This window comes from Megascapheus bottae, chromosome 29 (genome assembly GCF_031878675.1).
Source record: "Megascapheus bottae isolate mThoBot1 chromosome 29, mThoBot2.hap1, whole genome shotgun sequence".
Lineage (NCBI taxonomy): Eukaryota > Metazoa > Chordata > Mammalia > Rodentia > Geomyidae > Megascapheus > Megascapheus bottae.
Window position 1 is genome coordinate 1,604,116 of NC_143537.1, and position 24,519 is coordinate 1,628,634.

The following is a 24,519-nucleotide window of genomic DNA, read 5'->3' on the forward strand; positions in this document are numbered from 1 at the left end:
GTGTTGTGGTTTATGAAGTAGCCCCCAACCTGGGGGTCGTACGCCTCCTCCCATCCCAGCGGCAGCTCATCGCTGATGCAGTCCGCAAAGGTGAGCGGCTTGGTGAACCTGGAGAGAGGGAAGAGACACATGCCAGCCCTCCACGGCGTCCAGAGTCCATCTATCACCATCCGCCCTGGCCTCTGGAGTGGCGTCCCTCCCCACGGGTCAGCATGCAGCCGGCTCTGCTGTTTCTGGTTCCTGGGAAGAGGGCTCTGCCCTGTACTGAGATGGGGCAAGGTGTGGGAAGGAGGGAGGGAGGCCAGCCACCTCCCCTCTGGAGCCTCCAGTTCTGTGGGTCTCTAACTGTGGGTTGGCATCACGGGCTCCTGGGCCGTCTAGGCCTCCCAGCTCTCTCTGCTCCCTCCCCCTGCCCTGCCCTGGCCCACTGGCTCTCTCCTGGCTGGTCAAGTCCACTTGTCCTCCAGGAAGCTGGCCTCCTGGATGACGCCTGGGGAGGGTGGCTGAGTGCCCACACCCACCACTGTGCCCCCACAAACTCCTCTCTGGCAAGAACTATCCGCCTGCTAAGTCCCCCATCTCATGAGGTATAAAGTGTGGGGGGGATCCCCAATCTCAGCAGCATCACCCCACGAAAGCATCACGGTTTGTCAAGGCTGTGAAGCCGTGCCACACAGCTCATGCTAAGGTCTGGCCCTGCGAAGGCCCGGGTGTGGTCCCTGGCTCAGTGCTATGGGGAGGTAAGTGGGGGGGTACCCCAGGGGAGACGCGGGGCCTCGGCCCCTCCTCCACCTCTTTTCTTACCCCCCACCTTGAAGATGAAGCTCCCTCTAAGTTTGGTCAGCCAAGCGCCCCCCTCCCCTGTGCCTGGGACACAGAAAACTGGGGTCATTTCTCCTGTGCCTGACCCGGCCTAGGTTCCCCTGTCCTTACAGGGCATGAAGCAGTGACATGGCTGCAGACCCCGTAGGTCTGTGCAACCAGCTGTCTGACTTTGCTTAATTTCTCGAGCCAGCACTGGGCCTTGAACTCAGGGCCTGGGCACTGTCCTTGGGCTTTCTCAAGGCTGGAGCTCCACCACTTAAGCCGCACACAGCACCACTTCCTGCTTTCTTCCGTGTAGATGGTACCAGGGAATGGAACCCAGGCTTGGTGGATGCTAGGTAAGCCCTCTCCCCGTAGGGCGCTTCCTGAGCTCTTGAACTTGAGCCACAGCTCTCCTTCTGGCTTTGTAGGGGGTTAATTGGCGGTGAAGAGTCTCATGGACTTTCCTGCCTGCTCTGGCTTTGAACTGCGATCCTCAGAGCTCAGCCTCCTGAGGAGGAATGCGAAGATGAGCTGCTGGTGCCTGGATCCGTGAATACAGGTTTTAAATGGACACGGGGCTCTGGTCTATCACCCCAGCCCCTGACGACACCGTCTCCAAAACGTAACTCATCTCCGTGGGAGGACACTTCAGCACAAGCTGCTCATGCTAAGACTTCTTTAGATCCGGGTTTCACCCCCCCCCCGCCCCCTTCTCCCCTTCCCGACAGACAGGTGGGTGGTGATGAGAGAAGCCAAATTCTGTGCTGTGTTCTGGGGAGCCACAGGTCCCCGACACTCCATTTCGATTAATTCTGAGGTGGGGATGTGCCACAGGTACCTGCTTCTCATGGCGCCCAGCTCCGGGGCAGGAGCAGAGCTGGCCCTCTGCCTGGCACCACCAGACCTGTCCAGCCACATTCCTGCAGCAAGCCCGAAGTGGGTTAGCTCTTCCCGGCACCAGGAACACACAGGGCACGAGGGACTTGAGAAGCCTGGGTCCAGAAGGCGGAGTCTCCAAAGTGACTCCAAAGCCGGGAATTCTGAACCCGAGGGTCTTTGGGGAGCGTGCGTGGGCACGGTTTTGCGGCTGAAGTGTTTGTCTGTTTTCTTGTATGCACGAAAGGTCAGGAATGACTTAAAGAAAAACAAAACCCTAAAGTCTGAAACGGTTATTTCAGCAAGTATGAAATCAACGCACTAATTTAAAAAGTGGGTCTTAATTTCTGTGGCAGATTTTTTTTTTACCCCCTTTCTCAATGTTTATTCATAATAACCCAAAGTCCATGCCGTTTAGGGGCCAGAGCAATGTGGTACAGCCATACTGTACAATACTACTTAGTCATTAGAAAGGGACACAGAGATCACACGCAGATGAATGTCCAAACAATTACATCAGGTAAAAGAAGCAAGAGGGGGGAGAGAAATGGGGACCAAGACATGAGAAAGGGTATCAATGTATGTGAAGTAATGCACCTTCTATCGGGCGAATATAATGTAACCCTTCTATTCATTACAATAAAAATATATGAAAAAATAATAATTAGGACATTTATTCCCAGGAAATTAAGGTGTTTGTTTTCCAAAAGCTGAATATATACTTATGGATGGTTATTCTGATAAATAAAATGTTATTTTGTAACTCCCCTCCCCCCCAAAAAAAAGAAGCAAGGGGAAAAACGATCCCTATATGCGTGTGCATATAGGCATTTTTTTTTTTTTTGCCAGTCCTGGGCTTGAGCTCAGGGCCTGAGCACTGTCCTTGGACTTTCTCAAGGCTAGAGCTCTACCACTTGAACCTCAGCACCACTTATGGCTTTTTTCTATGTATGTGGTGCCGAGGAATCGAACCCGGGTCTTCATGCATGCTTGGCAAGCACTTTAACCACTAGGCCAAACTCCCGGCCCCCATATAGGCATTTTTAAGTACGGGAAAAAAACCCCACCACGAGTGGCACCTTTTAAATATATAAAGCTTACTATAAACGCCAGCAAAGTTTGAGGAAGAAGAAAATCCTGATTTGGCATCATACATTAACTTTGATGCTGGTGGTAGTGGTGGGGCTTGAACTCAGGGCCTGGGACGCCTCCTCCTCCGTTGGCCCATCAGCCACAGTGGCCAGGATGCAGGCGGGCCCACCGGGGATGACGAGCAGATGGAGGCAGAGCACCCCAGAAACTCCCAGGAGGGAGTGCCAACCCGCAGTGGCCTGGATGCCTGGCAGCTGTGTGCCTGCACTTTCTCCCCAACCCATGTTTCAGCAGTGGATGATGCCTGGCTCCCTCTGAAAGCAGCATTAAAGACGTGAGGAGGGGCTTGAACTGGGACCTTCCCGACAGAGGCCAGACACCCTTGCCAGCAAGGCGTCCAGCCCCGGACCCGTCACCCACCGCTCTCCTCAGCCTCCACGGCTCACGCAGCTCCAGCCTGGAGGCGGAGGCAGAAGGAAAACAGCCAGGCGTCTGGCGGACCGAGAAACCCTAAGGTACATCTAGCAGTAACCGAAGCTGCATCTGTCATCAAGACCGCCCTGCGTCATCGCTTTTGCTCCCACTTCACCTTTCTACCCGTGTAATTGTAGTTTGGCTCTGCCTCTCCCCTGTTCAATCACTTCCAGGCCTGGGGTGGGGTTGGGGGACAGGCAGGAGGGGTGGGGTTTCTCACTCCTTTCTAGCTGGCCCCAGGAATGTGCAAGATACAGCAGAAAGGCCTTGCTAACTCCAGGTTCATTAGCATGGCTGGCTAATTATAAACGCTCCCCTCCTCCCCACCTTCTCCCCCAAACAGCAGATTAAGGTTTAACTTTTGCTGGCGGGAGCCAGGCTTCTGAGATTCCTCCTCTGGCATTTCCACCGGGCACCAGGGGTGCTGGGTAAGACGCACCCAGAGGAAGGGCGGTTGGTACAGGGCCTTAGAAGCTCTCTCCTGAAAGCCCAAGGAGTCCTTGTGGGAGTCTCAGCTCAGGTGGGAAGGGAAGACAACTGGGGCCTCAGGGAAGGGTGTGGCTTGGGCACCCAGGACCCCCAGGCCCCTCTACCTCCCTCCCTCCCTCCCTCCGGCACTGAGAAGCAGGACCTGGAACCATTGTCCGAGTCAAAGCTGGAGGCTTGGCAGGACACAGGGGAGCACCGTAGGGGCAGAGGGCAGAGTACAGAACCCAGGCCACCTTCCAGGGTCTGTGCCTGGACCTCGTGCTGACGCTGCACCGTCTGATTCTGGGGATCTGAGGACCACAGTCTGAAGCCAGCCCAAATAGCCAAGCCTGCAAAACGCCTAGCTCCTCTAACCAGCAAAAAGCCAGAAGTAGAGCGGTGGTTCAAACAGCAGAGCACCAGCTTGGTGTAAAACCTAAGGGACACCACCCAGGCCCTGAGCGGAAGCCTCAGGCAGGCCAAGCCCACAGTCTGACCAGGCCCTGAGGAGTCCGAGGTTGGCTTGGTCTTTGTGGAGCCCTGTGGCAGAGGAGACCGAGCCCCACAGAGCAGAGTGCAGGAAGGGTCACAGCTGGCCACTGCCGTGGTGGACAGAGCCCTGAGTCCAGGACACAACCCCTGGGAGGGAAGCTGGCCAGCCAGGCCTGCTGCAAAGTCGCTGGCCTGCTGGCTCAGACAGGACGCTGGACGTGTGAGCAGAAAGCCTGCCTATCCAGGCAGACCCCGGGCCGGCGAGCAAACGCAGCCAGCCAGGAGCTGCCCAAGGTCCACATTCCAGGCAGATGCAGTGCCCTGACTTTGGGGACAGTGGAAGGGGGCTTTCGTGACCACACTGCTGTTTAATCAGCTCCAGACTCAGTTTCCCCAACAACAGAACAGAGATGGAGCCAGTTTTTGCCTTCAAGTATGGCTACCAGAATTCAACCAGAGGCTGTGTGCTGGCTGACACAATCTAAAATCTTAGAAAAACGTTAGCTAGTTGGGACCGGGAGTTTAGCCTAGTGGTAGAGTGCTTGCCTAGCATGCACAAAGACCCGGGTTCGATTCCTTGGTACCACATACATAGAAAAAATCCAGAAGTGGTGCTGAGGCTCAAGTGGTAGAGTGCTAGCCTTGAGAAAGTCCAAGGACAGTGCTCAGGCCCTGAGCTCAAGCCCAGGACTGGAAAAAAAAATGTTAGCTGGCATTAGTTCCATGCATGGCATTGAAAGTGCTGCACCATGCTGGACTCGGGCTAGCGCCTGTCATCCTGGCCTCTCAGGAGGCCCAGATCTGCTGGTCATGTTTGAAGCCAGCCTGGGCAGGAAAGTCCGTAAGATTTTTGTTTTCCACAAACCATCCAAAAGCCAGAAGTGGATCTGTGTGTGGCTCAAGTAGTAGAAAGCTAGAGTGGACAAAGCTCAGGACGGCACCCAGGCCCTGAGTTCAAGCCCACGACATGCACGACAGATTCCAGACAACACCCAGGCCCGGTTCCTAACACAACCTGCCAGCGTCACCACTGCCCAGGCAGGGTGGCTCGGCTGTGCCCTGCTCCTTGGCACGGAAGGCCGAGCGCAGCGGGCACTCTGTCTGTCCGTCCATTGTCAATGCCAGCAGAGGGAGTGGCTACACCTGGCTGAGAGGGGCCCTGGGAACGGCACCCTTCCCCCGGGCTCTCCAGCACTGGGGGAGGTGGAAGACCTGCAGTGGGGCAGACTCCAGACCCTCGCACACTGACCCGGCCTCCTCAGCTCCACCTGGCAACCCCGCCCAGCCACCCAACCCCAGGCCAGCTCCCTGGCATGCCGCCCTGCTCTGCAAATTCCAAACGAGGGCTTGTCTCTGATAAGGCCCAAAGGGGCGTGGGGTGGGGGGGAAGAAGTTTATCAATGTATTTACACAACCAAGCACTGCCAAGATGGCTAGCCAGCACAAACGTCAGCGCGGCTCACCAGTGTGGGCAGGGAGGAAGGGAAGTCCCACCTGAATCCCACTCACAGCTGAGGAGAGGGGACTGGCTGGAGGTCACGTCCTGGCTGTGACGTGACTTCCCACACTCCACGATCTGCAGAAGGAAGGCGGCTTCTACCGCAGAGGAGCGAGCACTCCCCACTGGGCTCGAACTCGGCACTACGGCGGGGTGTCTCTGCATATTCTCCTAGTTACTGCCTCCCTGGGGACCCCCAGAACCCAGACAGACCTCTCTGGGGTTCCCACCAGGCCCACATCCACACCCTTCACATCCTGTCACCAGAAAGAACATCCTGTGGGTTAAAGACAGTACCACTGGGCCGGGAGCATGGCCCAGAGTAGAGTGCCTGCCTAGAGTGCATGAAGCCCTGGGTTCCACTCCTCGGTATGCGCCCCCCCCCATACACAGAAAAAGCCGAAGTGGCACGGTGGCTCAAGTGGTAGAGTGGTAGCCTTGAGAAAACCCAAGGACAGTGCCCAGGCCCTGAGTTCAAGCCCCAGGACTGGCTAAAACAAACCCCAAAAGACCACACCATCACCCTTCTCATGCCAGCACCACAAAGGCGCGCCCTGCACCTGTAAGAAACTTCTGGAACACGAGATGCTCACGAAACTCCACGACACGCCCTGGAAACTGCTTGATGGGTCACCTCAGGTGGGCAGTCACCGAGGTCCTGTACCCTCACTTCTTACCCTAGCCGCCACCGTCACCCACAAGGCCTGCAACCAGTCAAGCTGGGAGTCCCGGGAAACTGCTGCCAAAAGGGGCTCTGCTGACAACAGGCTGGCAGAACGGCCATTTGAAACTAAAGATCCTGTTTCTCCCCAACTGGGGGATGTCCTGAGAGAGGGGGGCTGCTGGTGGGGGGGGCATGCTCTGACATGCGCTCAGAGGAAAGTCCTTCACGAGCTCAACTTGGCCAGAGGGTGCCTCAGAGGCCAGACACGGGCACACAGCCCAGGGTTCTCTCAGTAGGAGCGTCGACGCAGGGGTCCGGCCCACAGGTCCCCAGTGTCACCTAGCCTTCCTGGGGCTCAGTCTCTTCACCCAAAGACAGCACAGCAATGCCCGTGACCTCATTGGGTCGTGCAAAGGGTGAATTTCCTAAGACGGGAACCTGCCACACCCAGCGGCGTCACAGGGAACCTTCTTAGCAGGTCCTGCGTCCCTGGGCGTCCAGCTCTCCTTCCTGTCAGCAGTTGTGCTTCTACCTTGATTTTCTTCCTTTTGCTTTTGTATGCTTGAGCTCCAGGCCTGGGCATTGTCTCTTAGCTTTTTCACTCAGATCTGGTGTTGTACCACTAGAGCCACAGCTCCGTTTCTGGCTTTTTGATCACTAACTGGAGATGAGAATTCCAGGACTTTCAAGCCTTGACCCTCTGCTCTCAGCCCCTTGAGTAGCTAGGATTACAGTCGTGAGCCGCCGGCGCCTGGCTTCTTCTTAGTTCTCATCCTCATTATCATTTTGGAGGGACTAGGGTTTGAATTCCAGGCCTCACAGTTGTCTCTCAACCTGCATACCTGCCAGGACTCCACAGGTGTGTTGTGGGCCAGGCAGAACGGCTCCCTGGTAGGCTGTCACAAGCCCATGCAAAGCGACACCTGCCTGGCCACGCCCCTCACAACTGTCACCCCTGCTCCACACACAGCCAAGTTCTGAGTCGCGGCATGCATGGGGGCCCAGCTCCGCAATCGGGGGATGCATCTTGCAGACCCCAGCCACGCAGCTCTGGGTGGGTCACTGTCTCCTCTCCAGAGTCAAGGGAGGAGCGGGGTCACGTGGACAGAAAGCCGTCGGGTTGCACAGCCAGGTGGAGATGCAGGTGTTTGGCAACACTAGGCACCTTTCTCCGGAGCCCCGGTGGGCGAGGCCTGGGCGGGGTCCTGGACAGTCAGTGCTTTTGTCTGTCTTTCCCTTCCGGCTCTGTGTTTTGTCCCCACTCCATCCAAGGCAGAGCCGAGGCCCGGAGAGCCTGCTCCTCAGCTGCACAGCCTGGACGGGGACCTGGGCGGGGACTGTCCCTCGGTGTTACCCTTGCTGGCTCTTCCAGATGGAACCTTCCCAAACCCAGGGTCCTGGCGTACCCAGGGCACCTGCGGCAGGGCCTAGACATTCTGTCTTCCCCGGGGGGCACCTCCTATACCTCAGATGGACGCCTGACCACCTGGCACCTGACAGACAGCGACCGCAGCCTGGACCCAGCTTCCCCAACACACAGGGCCTGCAAGTGGCACTGCCTGGTGCAGAGGCCCTCCAGGCTGGGATTCCTGGACCCACACGCGCTCCAGGAGGCACAGACACACACCGACAGGGGACAGGCCACAGTCAGGCTTCCGGAACCTTCTCTTTACAGCCACAGCCTTTCTTCCTAGGAGAACAATGGGCGCGTTTGTTTCGCCTAGCATGGAGTAGCGCACACAGGCAAGGCCACCGGCTCTCACAGGCACCCAAGTTGGGCTCCAGAGGTGGGCCGGCTCCTGGCCTGACCTCGGCCCTGACTCCCTCATGACTGCCCCTTCCCACCCAAGCCCGGCTCCAGGCCCAGCCTGGGCACTGTAGTAGCCTTTGGCCCAGTGGGCAGGGCCCATGCTGCCTGCCAGACCCTTCTCTGGTTGTTGGGACAACGGTGCAGAGGAATTCTGGCCTCCCCGTCTTCCTCCCTGGTGGAGCAGGGGAGAGAGCAGGGGAGAGAGCAGGGGAGAGAGCAGCGAGGCCAGCAGCTTGGCTGGTGAAAGGGAAATGAAAAGCTGGATCGACCCCCCCCCCCCAAAGCTCTGGCCAGCGCTCAGCCCTGGGGGAGAGGGTGGTGCCAAGGCATTCTCCAGGGCTGCCAACCAGAGGCTCAGCCACAGGGCCCCCTGTGCAGCCAAAGGACTCGCTGACTTACTCAAGGCAGGGCATGGGGCCGCAGGAGCCTCAGGAGGAGAAAGCCTCTGTGAAGGCCTGCTCGCCTGCTCTGCCCATGGCAGGATGTGGAGGGTGCGGGAAAATTTATATCACCATATATGCACCCCTCAGAGAGAGAGAGAGACAGAGTGAGAGAAAAGGAAGGAGGGAGGGAGGGAGAGAGAGGAAGGGGGGAGGGAAAGGGAGAGAGGGAGAGAGAGAGGGGGGAGGGGAGAGGCGGAGGGAGGGAGAGGGAGGGAGGGAGAGGGAGAGACAGACAGAGCTAGAGGGAGAGAGAGGAAGAGAGATTGGTTCCATCTTTTGTCCAGCTGGGCAAATTGCTCTGGCCTCCTTCTTAGACCATCTTATCTTCCCTCCTCTCCTGTCCACCTTGGATGGGGTGGCGGGTGGCAGGTAGCATGGGAAGAGTCCCTAGAGACAGTACAACCCACCCTCCCTCCCCAGGAGAAATTAGGCAGAAACCCTAAGTCAGAAATTCCACAGATGCCCAGGCAGGTGTCCGGGCAGAGCTCCTCCCCCAAACCTTCACCACCGCTTGCAACCCCGTCCCCTCCACAGACGCCAGCACAGGGGCTGCACACGGGGCCAGCGCTGGAGGGTGACCAAGAAGCACGAGGGCAAAACCACAGGCGGAGAGGGATGCTTTTGACTCCCTAACACAACAGGCTGTGTCTGTCTGGCCCAGCAGTCTCAGGCCCTGACAGGACAGAGTCCTTTCTGCTCCCTGTACTTTTTAGGGCTCCTATTTATAGAGGTAAGTATTATGTACTTTCCATTCGTGAGACTGGTAGGAAAGGGCTCTTGTTCTGTTCCAAGGTACTGGACTTGAACTCAGGGCCTTGGCACTTTTCCCTTAGGTTAAGACTCAAGGTTCAAACCACTTGAGCTACAGCTCTAAATTCAGGCTTTTTTGTTGTTGTTGTTCCTGGTTCATTGGAAATAAAAATCTCAAGGACTTTCCTGCCCAGGCTGGTTTTGAACCCTGATCTTCAGATCTCAGCCTCCTGAGTAACTAAGATTACAAGTGTGAGCCACTGGACCTGGCTTCATCCCTTTTATCCCCCCACCCCAGTCCTGGGCTTGAGCTCAGGGCCTGAGCACTGTCCTTGGACTTTCTTAAGGCTAGAGCTCTACCATTTGAGCCTCAGCACCATTTCTGGCTTTTTTCTATGTATGTGGTACCGAGGAATCAAACCTGGGTCTTTGTGCATGCTAGGCAAGCACTCCACCACTAGGCCAAACTCCTGGCCCGGCTTCCTCACTTTTACTAAAGTTCAATTATTACTCTTTTCCTCCCAAGCAAACCACTAACCTGCCACAAAGGGAAACAAGGACACAGGGGTTCACACAGCCTATGAGAGCAACCCGGCACGGAAATGTTCCTCCAGAGGTGACACTGTCCGAAAGGAAGTGTACTCATTATCTGACTTACAGAACAGCAAACCCTCTGTACAGCACCCTAAGAACAACACTAAGGTTATGTTTTTAAAAGGTTCCCTTGCTGGACGAGGACCAGGGCCCTAGAACATGATGAGAATGAAGGGATGGATGGATGGGTAAGTGGGCAGAGTGAATGAACGGGTATGTGGATGGATGGATGGACAGATGAACGGACGGACAGATGGACGGACGGATGAACAGATGGATGGACAGATGGACGGATGGATGGACAGATGGACAGATGGATGGACGGATGGATGGACAGAGATGGACGGATGGATGGACGGATGGATGGAAGGATGGATGGACAGATGGATGAATGGATGGACGGACGGATGGATGGACGGATGGATGGACGGATGGACAGATGGATGGACGGATGGATGGACAGATGGATGGACGGATGGATGGACGGATGGATGGATGGACGGAAGGGAGTCCTCAACAGAAGGGCGCAGGATGACTCTCAGCCCTCATTTTCTGGGTCTCTTCTCGTTCTGGACACACCTCCCATCCGGGGTTCAGTCCTTCCATCCACACCTCACAGGGACCCCAAGGTCCAGGCCCTGCTTCGCCTCAGCACCGCAGGCCGGGAGAGGGGAACCAGGGGGGCCGGACTGGGGCTCCCCAGGCCCCGGGAGGCCAGGGCGGAGCGGAGCCGCCCGCCTCCTCCAAGGCCTGCCAGTGGCGACATTCCCGGAGAACCGGCCTCCAGGGTCACCGCACCTGCCACCTGCGCGCCACCTGGTCCCTGGGTCACCCGCCCCGCCCGGGAGGGGGGCGACGCCAGGGTCAAGGGGAGCTGGAGGGGGGGAGGGGGGATCCGGAGAGGTCTGGGGACGGGGGAGGGGGGAAGAGGAGGAGGGAGGATCGGGAGGGGTCTGGGGAGGCGGGGGAGGAGGGGGATCGGGAGGCGGCGGGGGGGAGGGAGGAGGGGGGACCGGGAGGGGTCCCGGGAGGAGGGGATCGGGGGTCCCCGCGCCCGCGCCCTACCTGTCCCTCGGGTCCACCCAGCTGGTGGCGCGGCGCGCGTGGTCGACGAAGTAGGCCCGGCCGTCCCGGTCGCGCGCCTCCTCCCAACCCTCGGGCAGGGGCAGCTCCGGCCGCGGCATCGTCCCGGCGCCCCCGCTGCCCCGGCGGCCGCGGCCCAGGGAGGACGGGAGCGGCGCCCGGCCCGCGGGGCGCTCACGCGAGCGGGGGGCGCCGTCCACGCGGCCCCGGGCGGGGAGGGGGGCGCTGCGGGCCGGGCGCGGCCGCCGACCTCCGCTCGGCTCCCGCCGCTCCTCCCCGCGGCCCCCGCCCCGCCCCGCCGCGCTCGCCCCGCCCGCCCCGCCCGGCACGCTCGCCGCCCGCGCCAGGTGCGCCCGGAGGCGCAGGTGCTGCGCCGCCCGGAGACGGGAGGCGGGGCGCGGAGCTCGCGGGTCCCCGCCCGGCGCCGCCCCGCCCCGCCCCGCCCCGCGCCGCCGTCACCTGCCCCCCGCGCCCCCCTCACCTGCCCCCCCCGCGCCCCCATCACCTGTCCCCCGCGCCCCCCTCACCTGCCCCCCCCCGCGCCCCCATCACCTGCCCCCCGTGCCCCGCGCCCCCATCACCTGTCCCCCGCGCCCCCCTCACCTGCCCCCCGTGCCCCGCGCCCCCATCACCTGTCCCCCGCACCCCCCTCACCTGCCCCGCGCGCCCCCCTCACCTGCCCCCCGGGCCCCGCGCCCCCCTCCGCCCCGACACTCCTCCCGCCTCCCCGGGAGTCCGTGCGCGCACAGGGGCGCAGGATCAGGACGCCCCGGAACCGCCCCTGCTGCCCTCAGGAGGCTGAGCTGGGGGATTGAGGTTCACAGCCAGCCGGGGCAGGAAGGTCGGGGATGTCAGCACTGCCCAGGAGGTCAAGGCCAGCACCAGACCCCGGGTTCAAACCCAGGACCAACCACCAACACAGCGCAGGGGACGCTTCTGGAGAGGGCGAGGCGAGGGCTGAGTGAGGGCAGGGAGAGGGCGAGGAGAGGGCCAGGCCAGGGCGAGGAGAGGGCCGGGCGAGGGCAGGGAGAGGGTGAGGAGAGGGCGAGGAGAGGGCGAAGCGAGGGCGAGGAGAGGGCGAGGAGAGGGCCGGGCCAGGGCGGGGAGAGGGTGAGGAGAGGGCCGGGAGAGGGCGGGGAGAGGGTGAGGAGAGGGCCGGGAGAGGGCGGGGAGAGGGCGAGGAGAGGGCCAGGCCAGGGCGAGGAGAGGGCGGGGAGAGGGCGGGGAGAGGGTGAGGAGAGGGCGAGGAGAGGGCCGGGAGAGGGCGGGGAGAGGGCGAGGAGAGGGCCGGGAGAGGGCGGGGAGAGGGTGAGGAGAGGGCCAGGCCAGGGCGAGGAGAGGGCGGGGAGAGGGCGGGGAGAGGGTGAGGAGAGGGCCGGGTGAGGGCAGGGAGAGGGCGAGGAGAGGGCGAGGAAAGGGCGAGGCGAGGGAGAAGAGAGGGCCAGGCCAGGGCGAGGAGAGGGCCGGGCAAGGGCGGGGAGAGGGTGAGGAGAGGGCCAAGAGAGGGCGAGGCGAGGGAGAGGAGAGGGCGAGGAGAGGGCCAGGCCAGGGCCGGGCGAGGGCCGGGCGAGGGCGAGGAGAAGGCGCGGAGAGGGTGAGGAGAGGGCAAGGGGAGTTCGAGAGGAGGGCAAGGAGAGGGCGAGGGGGAGGGCCCAGACCAAGACAAGGCTCAGCGGCAGCTGGCCTGGCCTCCGAGAGGCCCCCACCCCGGCCTCCATGGAAGAGGCTCCCTGCAGGTCCAAGCCTGCACTTGTGCCCCCCAGTGCCACCCCGAGTCTCCCCACACCCTCCAGACCCTGTCACACATGACCCCTCTTCATGGAGACAGGCGTTCAGGGCACGCACGTGCGTGTTACACCCCCCATCCTGCCGAAACTGAGGGCGCAGAGGGAAAGACCAGGCCCAGGGGCCAGCCGCGTCCAGCCACAGGCCCACCCTGCCCTGTGGTCCACGCCCCTGGTCGGGCAGGGTCTTCTCCAGCTCTGGAGGAAACATCCCGGTGCAGGACTTGGGGGTCCTGAGGGGTGGCGTCCAGGTATTTGCTGTCATTTCTGTTTTCTGAGCAGTGGGCAAAGGCAAGCCTGTTGGGCCTCTCGCTCACTGGTTTGTTTTTGGTTTTGTTTTTCTCCTGAACAGGTGGCTCCGTTGAAGTCCCTGCTTTGGTTGATAATTGTGTGACAATACAGACTTCCTCTGGCCGGTGGCAAAGAGGGAAAACAAGAGGGAGAACGGAGTGGTTTGCAGCCAGGGGAATAAGCCTGGGTAGAATCCCACATGCTGTGAGGTCGTCCCCAGATGGCTGCTGTCCCCCTCCGGGCTGGCTGGTCCTCCTCTAGCATTCTGCCAGGCTGTCCCTTGGCTTTGTTTGTTCAAGGCAGGCCCTTCTGTCACACCTCTACTCCTGGTTTTGTCCTCCATCCCCAGATCTCAGCCTCCCAGGTAAACAGGATTACAGGCAGGCCTTCAGGAGATGTTTTCCAGCCGGCTCCCTGCGCGGAGGGAGACCCAGGGCCAGGGGCTGGTCCCTGCCAGACCTAGCTTGGGGTCAAGTGGGATAGGCCGAAGGTCACTCAGGAGAAGGGTCTGCAGTCTGGATTTCTGCTTCTGGGTGGTAAGGAGCCCGCTGGTCCTGCTGCCGGAAGGGGACCCCCTCGACCTTCCTCTCTTCCTCCCTTCTGCATGTCTCTTTCCTTCTCTCCCCTCCCCTCGCACAGCGTTGTGCCTCGAATGAACTGGTTTCTCCTTCTCCAGAGCGGCCCTGGGGCTGGCAGGACGGGCTGGGTCCCCACAGAGCTCCAGAAAGCTGCTCTGAGAATTCAGACAAGGATGTAGAAGTGGGGGGAGGAAGAGGAGGATAGGGTGGGGGCCCTGGTGGGAGTCGGGGTGGGGGCTCAGCAGCGGGTGTGGAGCTCTGGAACCGGCAGGTTGGCTTCACCAAGTCTCCGTGGTATTTATCGCAACCCATTGCCATGGTACCGGGTGCTCACATTCAACACGGCCCCACACGTGTGGAGATGCTGGGGATAAAGGCTGCGCGCTCCTGCGGCCGGTTCAGCCAGGAGCTGACCTGGGGACAGAGGTGCCGGCCCGGGCTGGACGCAGGCCCGGGAGATGAAGACCCTGTGGCGTCCACCTCGCTGTGCAGGGCATGGGATGGGGCCACCCTCAGGTCAGATTGCTCATCCAGAGGTTAAGGAGGAGCCACGTGCCCGAGGCTCTGTGAGAGCTGGCACGTGTGTAACACGTGCCACAAACCCAGGCCCTGGCTCTGCTGTTGTCACCTGCCAGGCAGGTGGTCTGGGGGGAGGGGACGTGCCTGGCCCTTCAGGACCTCGGTCCTCAGCAGATGCTCTATGGAGAGATAATGTCCTGGGGTTTTTAACCTCACTAGTGCTGGTGTGTGTGTGTGTGTGTGCGCGCGTGCACGCCGCGTTTAACACAGGGCTCCAACCTGGGCCCCATGGTGGGAAGAGGCTAGACCTTCACAAAGGCCCTGGGGCAGGGTCCACCCTGCTCCTGCAGCCTGGGTACTGAGGGCCTGGTGCCCGTGGTCCTCAGCTCCCCCGGTCCTGCCTCCCTGTGGTGCTGCCTGGGCTGGCATGGGGGGGAAAAGCTCCTTCAATGGTGGCAGGGGTTCTGCCACTGTAGGAACCTTTGTGATGCCACGGGGCCGGGGGGGGGAGCCGCACCTGCTCCCACGGTGTGCACACCGCCAAGCCAGCCCCCGCAGGAAAACGGGGGACGCAGCTTCTCTCCCCTTCCACATCAGCATCAGGTCTGGTCCAAGGCCTCCTGCCAGGAGGGGCGGGTTCAACGCTCCCGGGAAACCCCCAGGCCTTCCTCACCCCTGCCCCCGTGGACCTGTCTCTGTGGGTAGTCCAGGCCGGCCTCAGCTTCCTCGGGGCCACACCAGATGGCCACGTTCCCGTCAACTTCGCGTGCTCTCCCCTGACGCTGCCAGCTCTTCCCAGTGGGGAGAAGCAGAAGCCCCTGAGCGGCCGTGACAGCAGGCTCCTCCAGCACTCATGTCCACGGTGGTGCTCTTTGCAGTTTCCGTGCACCCCTGCCGCGTTTCACAGCCGGTCACCCGTGTCCTCCGCTGCCTCTGGGTAGCTCCCCCCCAAGATGTAGCAGTTTGGGGGCGGCCGCTGTGCCCGGGGCACGGGGGGAGGCAGGGCCAGGGCGCTCCCCCAGGGTGGGCAGACCACCAGAGGTGGCCCAGGGAGGACGGAAGCCATCCTGGGTGTTGATCTCAGGCCTAGGTGCAGGCCCGGAGCTTTTGGGCTCAAGGCTGGCACTGCACCACTTGAGCCACTCACTCCAGGTTCACTGGAGTCAGAATCCCCTGTGGGGAGGAGGGAAATGGGGACCCAGGCATGAGAAAGGACTAAGACACGAGAAAGGGCGTCAATGTTTGGGAAGTAATGCACCTTCTGTCTGGTGAATACAATGTAACCCTTCTATTAATTACAATAAAAATAAATGGAAAAAAACAGAAGAACCCCATGGCTGTCCTGCCCAGGCTCGCTTGGCACTGCATCCTCAGAGCTCAGCTTCAGATCTCAGCAAGCGGGGTGACAGGTGTGAGCCGCCCGCGCCTGGCTCCATTCTGGGTTTAGAAACCAGACAGGAGCAGGAGGGGAGGGACAGATGATGGGGGGGGGGCTGCACCCTGGCCCCGGCTGGCATTCCTGGGCTGTCTTCTCACCAGGGCCCTGTTTTCCCTGCTTTCCCAGCTGCCTCCTCAGGACACCTGAGCCCAGGCTGGACGGCAGCAGGACCACGTGCAAAGGCTGCCACCTGGTGGTCACAGGAGAGGAGGACAGGGGAACGGGGAAGAGCCAGGTGGCCCGGACACTGCCCGTGCAGTGACAACCTGCCGCCACTGTGCCACTGACACTGGCGTCCCTTCCGCAGTCCTCCCTGGCCGAGCTCAAGGCCAGCCCGTGGCCGGGTCCCGGATGGCCCGGCATCTCCTGGTCCTCTTCCCTCTCCACGTGCTCTCCCCTCCCCGCCCTGTCTACAAGGACCCACGCACATATCTCCTGGCCTTGTCGGAGAATGTCCACCCCTCCATGCTATGGGGACGGGCGCCTCCTCCCTCCTCCATATTCCTGCCCTGCCCGAAGACTCCCAGGGAACTTGACCCTGTCCACCAATAGCCAGCCAGCCCACAGCCTGTGCCACCTGCTCAGAAAGAGCCCAGGTGTCTCTCCTTTCTCCCCTCCCCTCTCCCCTCTGCCTTCTCCTCTCTCCCCTCCCCTCTTCCCCTCTCCCCTTTCTCCTCTCTCCCATCTCCTCTTTCTCTCCTCTCTCCTCTCTCTTCTCTTTCTCCTCTCCCCTCTTCCCTTTCCTCTCCCCTCTCCGCCCTCCTCTCTCCCCTCTCCTCTCTTCCTTCTCCTCGTCCTCTCTCCCCTCGCTTCTCTCTGTGTCTCCGTCTGTCTGCCCCTCCCTCCGGGGATCCACCTTCCCACCTCTGTCTCCTGAGTGCTGGGATCACCGTGTGTCCTGCCATCCCTCCGTTCTGGCTGGGCAGGGGACTGACTGGTCCCTGCTAGTCATTTGTCATTTGCTGAGGCAGCCTGGCCCCTCGCCTGCCTCCCCCAGGTGAGGGTGGTCTGCCTCCTCCCCACAGACCCGCCCAGCGCCTTCTTACCGTTCTCTCCAGTCTGCCTCCCGCTCTACTTACCTGGGGCTCAGTACCAGCCTGCGTCCAGCTGGGCAGCCCAGCCTGCAGGACCGGAGTGTGGCTGGGCCCGCACCTCGCTGGGCCTTTGGCCACGTTACTCATCGTGTCAGGAGACGCTGCTGCCTCCCGTCGGCCCTTGAGCCCCAGGAAGTGGCTTTGGGACTCTTCCCCCCCCACCCAAAGCACGTCCACAGAACCTCAGTGTCCACAGGAGTTTTAGAGACTTTATTTATGTATAAACCATTTAAACACTTTGTCATAAATTGTCTTTGCCTGTCCCTAGTCTTTGCTTAGCAGCAAATTAAAATTAATATAAAAACTCGATGAACAATTCATACATGTATATTACAAAAAAGTTCCTGTACCAAAGTTCCTATTAGACTTTTTTTGTTGTTGTTGTCATTGTTGTGTTTTGGTGTTTTTTTCTTTTTTTTTTTAACCTTTTAAATTTTTTTTGGTGTGTTTTTAAAAAAACTTTTTTTTTAATGTATTTTCTTTTCTTTTCTCTCCTTGTGGTGACTCTCATGTGATTGTCTCAGTTTCTGGACCAAACAAACACACTAATTAATATTGGAAGTCGGAAACAGTGAACGTGCCTCGCGGCACATATGGTATTTACAGGGCGGTCGGAAGTGGCACCTGTTATCAAGATTTACAACGCCCACCTCTACCTGAACTGATACCCACGAACTACGGATTCTAAACAGACTACACCCTGTAACTGCGAATTACGGCCCACAATGGAATTTCCAAAGACAAAAAAGAAAAAAGAAAGGAGTATGCGATTCTCCTGGGGCGACTCTAAGCCACCCCTTGGAATTAAATTGTACACTCTGCACTCACATGAAATTAGCCCAGGCCGGCCTAAGAGCGGGCCTGAAACATTAAGTGCCGGATGGTAAATTTATTTTGCTTTGACTTTCGCTAGGAATTGCTTTTGTTGCTTGTTGTGGTTTTCTGTGTCTGTGTGTGTGTGGTTATTTTTTTTTGTCCCCCTTGTGTTTTTTTTTTCTTTTAAAAAAGTATTTTTCAGTGCTCACTCCTCCACTCGGATCGATCTGCCCCCCCACCCCCGCCCCAGGCCCTAGCACGCAGGAATCGCCCCCCAAAGTCACGGTGTGTTTCAATGCACCTGTATTTGTTCAAAGGAAAACCTTGGAAGTGTATGTGTCCGCCAGCCAGTCTGTGTCCTCTGCGGAACGCCTCCGATCCGCTCACACGGGCCTCGGTGAGGTTGTAGAAGGCCCCGCTGCTGGTCAACGGGAGTTGTGTTTTGTGTTTGCTGCGTGTGGGTTTTCCCGTTTGTGTTGTGTGGTGTGGGTTTTTGTGTGTTTGCTCTTGCTTTTGTTGTTGCTGTTCTGTTCCTTTTGGATATGTTTGTGTCTCTTTCTGCCTCTTTTATTTACTGTGTGTGTGTGTGTGTGTGTGTGTGTGTGTGTGTGTGTGTGTTTAAAGACCCCAAAACAAGTGGGTCATTCTCTCAGGGGAACTTGCCACGTGGCGTCTGCATTGGTTCGTTCGTTTGTTGGATTCGTCCGCTGGGGTTGGTCTGGCTTGGCCGCCGGGCGTGGCAGCCAGGGTCTCGTCTACTTCAGGTGAGGGAAGGGTGCTTACCTAGCAGCTTTAGAACTCAAAAAAATGTGAGCTTTTCCTGCCACTGGCGATCGATCCTGAAGCAGCCCAGCCTCAGGGCCCTCGGTCTTCGTCTCCTTAGGAGAGGACCTCTCGGTATGCAGCAGAGCCATCCGGACAAGAGATGGCGGCGGGCGACTGTGTTACCTCCTGCCCATCTCGTTCTGTCTCAAGAACTGGATGTTGTTGGTACTGTCCGCCAGCTCGGGGTACTGCTCTACGGGCAGCACGTAGTAGCCCTCGTAGCCCTGCACGCGGCCCGTGCTCAGGAGCTGCTGCCTCTCGCCCTCCGTCCACAGGCGGCTGCCTTCTCTCCCGTCCCGGGCCCTGTGCTGCTCCTTGGCCCAGGCCGAGCCCAGCGCCCTCTGCCGGGCCTGGTCCAGCACGCGGGCCTTCTCCTCGTCCAGCGTGTCCGCCGTGAGGCCGTAGCGGATGCTCAGCAGCAGCGTGGAGGACTGGAACTCGACGTGGGTGAAGCGGCGGGTGCGTCCGTTCACCAGGAGGGCGGGCTGCGACACGGTCACGTTCACGCCGCTCTCCAGCGCCCGGCGGCCCGTCGTGGTGCCCAGCGTGGCCAGGTCGCCGTCCGCCGCCCCGATCTTCACAAAGTAGTGGGTGTCCTTGCCCTCGATGCTGTAGTGCATCCTCTCCAGGTAGTACGCATTGTTCAGCACCGACGCCACCTTGCGGCTGTCCTCGCTGGCCAGGCTGGACGCGGCCGTGCTCACCCGCCCTTCCTTGATGGCGAACATGACCCCCTTGCCGATGATGGGCGTGGTGGTGGCGAACCAGTGGCCGGCCTTTTCCCGGATGCCGGCGTGCAGCTTCTTGGTGATGGTCTGTCCCTCCAGGGTCATGAACGCCTGCTTGTGCCTCTCCGTGGTCTGCTGGATCCCGGTGATGAGCTGTGGGGACGAGAAGGGGCAGAGCTCACGGTGGGGACCCCCAGCAGTGGGTGCAGGGAGGGGCTGCGGGCGCCAGGCCTGGGCAAAGCCCGTCCCCGCCTTCTGCTGTGGCCGGCTCTGGGGGGGAGGATGCCCTCACCTGGAGGCCCTCCGTGGCCTGGCCAGTGGCAGGCACCTCCCACATATCCCCACCAGGGCGGGAGTCTGCAGACCCACCAGGTGGCTGGAACAGCTGTAAAGGGGTTTCTCTGGGGCCCGTGGCCTGGGTGGGCCAGGCACTGCTTCCCCGAGGCTTGCCTGGTCACCCCTGTTGTCCTTGCAGTGCCTTTTGTTGCCGGACTGAAGGCCCATGTGGCTGCTGTATGGATCCAGTGGGATCTCAGGCTCCGGGCAGAGGCCTCGGGCTCTGCTGTGTATTGGATATGCAGCGAGCCCCAGTGGGGAGTGGGGTGTGTGTGGGGGAAACAAGTGGACACGCCTGGAGTTTTAGTGGCTTCTCTTGGGTCCCAGCCCCGGTGTGCAGAGGAAAGGTTGGCTGTCGGTTCTAGGCTTTGGTTGCTCGGCTCAAGAGTGACAGCTCGTCTCCACTGGAGGCGGGGGCAGGGGCGGATGAGGACTTGCTGTGCTGGCTCTCCGCCACCAGCACCCTCTCCCTGGGCAGCTGGATCCCAGCTCTGGTGTGGGGTTGGGCTGAACGGGGGGTCCCTCACCTCAGGGGGGAGCAGGGCTGAGGCCGTGGCTGTACCCACAATGGATCTGACCATGCCCGCAGCCCTAGAGAGGCTGCAGCACACAGCCTGCCCACTACCAATGCAAGGCACCCAGGTTTTATGTAGGGCATAAAAATGTTCTTTAATGGGACAGAAAATGCAAACCATACTTTTACTACATGCCATAAATGCCGCATGGGCTCGGAGCTCACAGGCAGTGCAGCTGGCGGGGGACTGTGAGATTTCCCCCACGCAGCTGTAAATCAGGGCGTCACTCCAGGTATCTGCCACACAGGTAATGAGTCCCCAATCACAGTAATCATGGAGGTGGAGAAGAAATACAGGCTGTGGCCTTGAGAGGAGAGACAGGCACGTGACTCTCCTGGGAGGGCCTGGCCGGGATTCCCGGCCGCTTTTATACCCAGCCCCGTGTCTCCCCCTCCTGTGCCCGGTGCCGGCTTACCTGCCCGCTCTCACTGGCCTGACTCTCGGACAGCTCATAGGGAGGAGGCACGAAATACGTTTTGGCTCTGGGGAAGCCAGGGATAATATTGCTGAGCTGAAACCCAAACATCACAAGCCAGCTTTTCACATCTACGGTGGAAAGAGAGAATAACAGAGATTTCTGAGCTCACAGCAGGCAGAGCAAACACTGTGGTAGATCCTGGCGGAGGCCGGGGGGAGGGTGGGTGCCAGGGTTGCTGTCCCAGAGTCCCTGAAAGCTCCCATCCATCCAACTGGGCCAACTGCCGACTGTCACGTTGTAACTAAGGCCAGTGCTAGCTGGAAACGGAGAGGCTGCTTAAATGGTAGAGCCCAGGGAAAGCTAAGGGACAGCCAGTGCCCGGGGCCTAAGTTCAAGGGCCAGAGCTGGCATGCATGCAAGCACGCACACACACACACGCACGTGCGCATGCACCCTCAGTCCTCCCATTTTATTTTGTATTATTGCTTTGTCCAGGACCGTCTGCGACCTTCCTAGCGAAGCCCAGATGACAGGCATGCGTCACCATGCCCAGATTTCTGTTGTCCAGGTGGAGGCACCGCTCACCTTTGGGCCCCGAGTTGGCCTCAAACCAAGATCCCCTGGGTGTCTGTCCCCGCTCCTGAGGGGCTGGGATTGCAGGCGGGAGCCACCGGGCCGGTCCCCCCTCCCCGGCCCCGCCCAGCCTGCCCCCGGGGCGCCCCCGCCGCCCCTCACCTGTCACGTAGTTCTTCAGGTCGAGCTCGTTGCTCAGGGGGTTGTTCCCTTTGAACACGTACAGGTTGAAGGGGGCCGGCTCCCGGCCCACGGCCTTCCACATGGTGTAGTCCGGCGAGGTCCAGCGCCCGGCCAGCACGTCGTAGTCGCGCTGGGTGAAGTGGACCAGCTTGGTGAGGGGGTCGTAGAGGCCTCCGTGGAAGCCGATGACCATGTGGAAGTCGGGGTTGGAGTCGTAGTACACCTCGCCGTAGGCCGTGTACTGCAGCTGCTTCATCATGAAGCCGTTGATGCTGAAGACGGCCAGCGGCGTCCCCGTGTTGTCCGATGCCACGTAGTACTCCTCGCCGCTGCTGCTCTCCATGGCGAACAGGTGGCCCTGCAGGTCGTAGTAGAGCGAGGTGATCTCGGAGTTGGAGTGGTTGTAGACGTGGGTGACGCGTGTGGGGTTGTGGAGGTCGGAGTAGAAGTACTGCAGGTGATGGCCCAGATTGGTCTTGTAGGAGGCCCGGCGGCCCACGCCGTCGTAGCGGTACTGCACGCTCCAGCCGCTGGCCTTGTTGTAGGCCCGGGTCAGCAGGCCCTTGGAGTTGTACTCGAACACGTCGGCGCCGCGCTGGCTCAGGTAGCCGTCCTCGTCGATCTTGTACTGCACGTCGCCCAGCCTGGTGATGCGGTCGCGCAGGTCGTAGCGCAGCGGCGTGAGACGCACGCTGTTGCCCGGGTTGAGCAGGTGCAGGTTGCCGTTGAGGTCGTAGCTGTAGCGCCACACGGGCCGGTCGTTGACGGCCACGCTCTGCAGCTGCCCATCGCCGTCGTAGTCGTAGGTGTACTTGGTGGTGTTGGCGTAGGGCCCCAGCTTGAGCTCGCGCTTCACCACGCGGCCCATGCTGTCGTACTGCACCGTCATCCAGTACATGAGCGAGCGGAACATCTCGTACTGCACCTCCTTGATGCGCCCGTGCGTGTCGAAGTGCTTGCTCAGCGTCATCACCGCCGTCGTGATGATCTGGTTCACGTCGTAGTAGATCACGCCGAACTTGCCGAAGTGCTCCACCTTGCCCGAGATCTCGTCGTAGCGGTACAGGTCGACGGGCAGCGGCGTCTCGCTGATGACGGGCTTGATGCTGGCGATGCGGAAGCTGTTGTCGTGGTAGGTGTAGTCGAAGCGCGCGTTGATCATGCCCTCTTCCGAGAACCGGTAGATCTGCTTGTCCACCAGCGGCCCGATCTTGCGGTAGCGGATGGTGCAGGAGAAGCCGCCGCTCTGCAGGTTCACCATCTTCAGCACGCCCGTGGTCTCGTCGTAGCCGAAGGTCACCGCCGTGCTGTCGTACAGGATCTCCGACAGCTTCGACAGCTTCCCGTACCGGTAGAAGACCTGCCGCCCCGTGCCCAGGAACGACGTCTTGAGGATGCGCCCGTCATCGCTGTAGTCGAAGATGACGGACGCGTTGCTCTCAGGCGGGGTGTAGATGTTGCGGATGTAGCCCACGGAGGTGTGCGTGGACACGCTGTGGCGGGCCACGCTGGGCATGGTGACGGCGTGCAGGCGGTCCGAGGCGTCGTACTCGAACACGTACTGCCGCTGGCTCTGAAGGAGCAGCACCATAGACTGGGGAGGGGACGGGGAGGACACAGTGAGTGGGTCGGCTGCAGGGCTCCTGGGCCCCACCCAGGGTGGGCCACGCAGGGAGGACAGGTCAGCGCAGACCTCACAGGCAGGGGCCAGGGAAGAATTGGGCATGAACTCTGTGGGTCTGGGGCAGGGCCTGAGACTCTGCCTTTGCCACGAACCCCAGAGAGGAGGCCTTGGGGGATGGACAAAGGGTGTGTGTGTGTGTGTGTGTGTGTGTGTGTGTGTGTAGGGGGGGTAGTGCCACACCCCCCACCCACAGAGGGGGCCAGGGCTGTCCACGGCCAGAAAGGGCCGGTTCTGAGAACAGGCCAGTGAGAGAGCTCCATGCGGGGTGCAGAGGGCCAGCAGCCTGGGGGTGTCCAGGCCTGCACCCCAGCGACACCCAGCAAGGAGCTCTGAGTCCTGCAGGGAGAACCTGTGGCTGCTCCCGCCGGGGGTGGGGGGCGGGCCACGTGTGTGTGGAGTCACCACGGGCTTGAGATGCGAGGAAAATCCCCTCCCCGACAGCTCATCGTCAGACAAGGTGGCCACGAATCAGCCACCCTCGATCTGGAGGGGGCGTGGGGTCCACATCTGCATGGCTTCGTTATTATAAAACCGGACAATCTTATTATTACTAGTTTTTTCTCTTTCTTTCTTTCTTTTTTTTTTTTTGGTCATCACTGAGCACTGAGTAATTTTCTCCCCTCTTCTCATACAAGGAAGGGTACTGGGGTCTGAATAACACTTTTCTTCCAAATTTTCCTTCCTTGTGGAGAGGATGGGAGACTGGGAGATTGAGAGGAACCATGCCGAGATACTTCAGTGAGGGACATCAGGCCAGCTCAACAAGGGACAGGACATCTTGGGGATATGACATCTCAGGGGCAGGACAGGGTGTCTCAGGGGACAGGACGGGGACAGGACATCTCAGGACAGTACAGCTCAGGGGACAGGGCACCCGGGGACGGGGCGGACGCTCACCTTGTCCAGGTAGGAGTAGCTCCACACCTTGCCGTCGGCGAACATGCGGGAGACGACGCGGCCCTGCTTGTCCACGTCGATCTTCTCGCTCATGGCGCCTCGCTGCAGGCCGGCCAGGCGCCCGTTGAAGAAGTAGGAGACGTTGACAGCGGCCAGGCCGCTGCTGGGCAACCAGAGAAAGGGGCGGCCGGCCTGGTCGTAGATGATTCTCAGCGTGAACTTGCGGTGGTCGTCGTACACCTTCTCCGTGCGGATGTTGCGGTCGTAGTCGATGGAGAGGAGGTTCCTGCCGTGGACCTGGGGAGACACCGTGGGCGCCGTGGCTTCAGAGACGCCGCCCGGCCCCGCTGCGGGGCCCGTGTCCCCGGCCTGCGGACCCAGAATGGAGCCTGCCGTGGCGGTGGCCTGGGGGCGCTGCTGAGCCCGTCACCCCAGAGAACCCTGCAGCACAGCACCGCACGACAGCCCTGCTCCCACTTTCTTCTCGTTCTTGTTGATCTTGGGGCCTGGGAGCTGTCCCTGAGCTCTTTTGCTGAGGGCTAGCCCCCCACCCCTTCCAGCCACAGCGTCACTTGTAGTTTTCTGGTGGATCATTGGAGATAAAGAGTCTCACAGACTTTCTTGCCCGGGCTGGCTTTGAACCACAATCCTCAGATCTCAGCCACTATGATTACTGACTTGAGCTGCTTGTGCCTGGCGGGATCTACCTCTAAACCAATCAATCTATCA

At 60.2% G+C, this 24,519-nt stretch overlaps 2 protein-coding genes across 2 annotated transcripts in view; both read right to left on the reverse strand.

Moving 5' to 3' along the window:
* Wwc1 (WW and C2 domain containing 1) overlaps positions 1 to 11,222 on the reverse strand; it is a 33,408-nt gene extending 22,186 nt beyond the window's left edge. The window contains exons 1-2 of the mRNA XM_090321306.1: positions 11,034 to 11,222; positions 1 to 108 (exon numbers count right to left, since the gene is read on the reverse strand). The exon at positions 1 to 108 is cut by the window's left edge and continues 2 nt beyond it. Coding sequence (XP_090177432.1) covers positions 1 to 108; positions 11,034 to 11,152 — 227 coding nt within the window. The 5' untranslated portion in view covers positions 11,153 to 11,222. The remainder of the gene's footprint in view (positions 109 to 11,033) is intronic.
* A 5,722-nt stretch (positions 11,223 to 16,944) lies between these two features.
* Positions 16,945 to 24,519, reverse strand: part of Tenm2 (teneurin transmembrane protein 2) — a 705,632-nt gene continuing 698,057 nt past the window's right edge. Inside the window, 4 exon segments of the mRNA XM_090321035.1 lie at positions 16,945 to 19,277; positions 20,451 to 20,581; positions 21,189 to 22,803; positions 23,791 to 24,087. Coding sequence (XP_090177161.1) covers positions 18,516 to 19,277; positions 20,451 to 20,581; positions 21,189 to 22,803; positions 23,791 to 24,087 — 2,805 coding nt within the window. The 3' untranslated portion in view covers positions 16,945 to 18,515.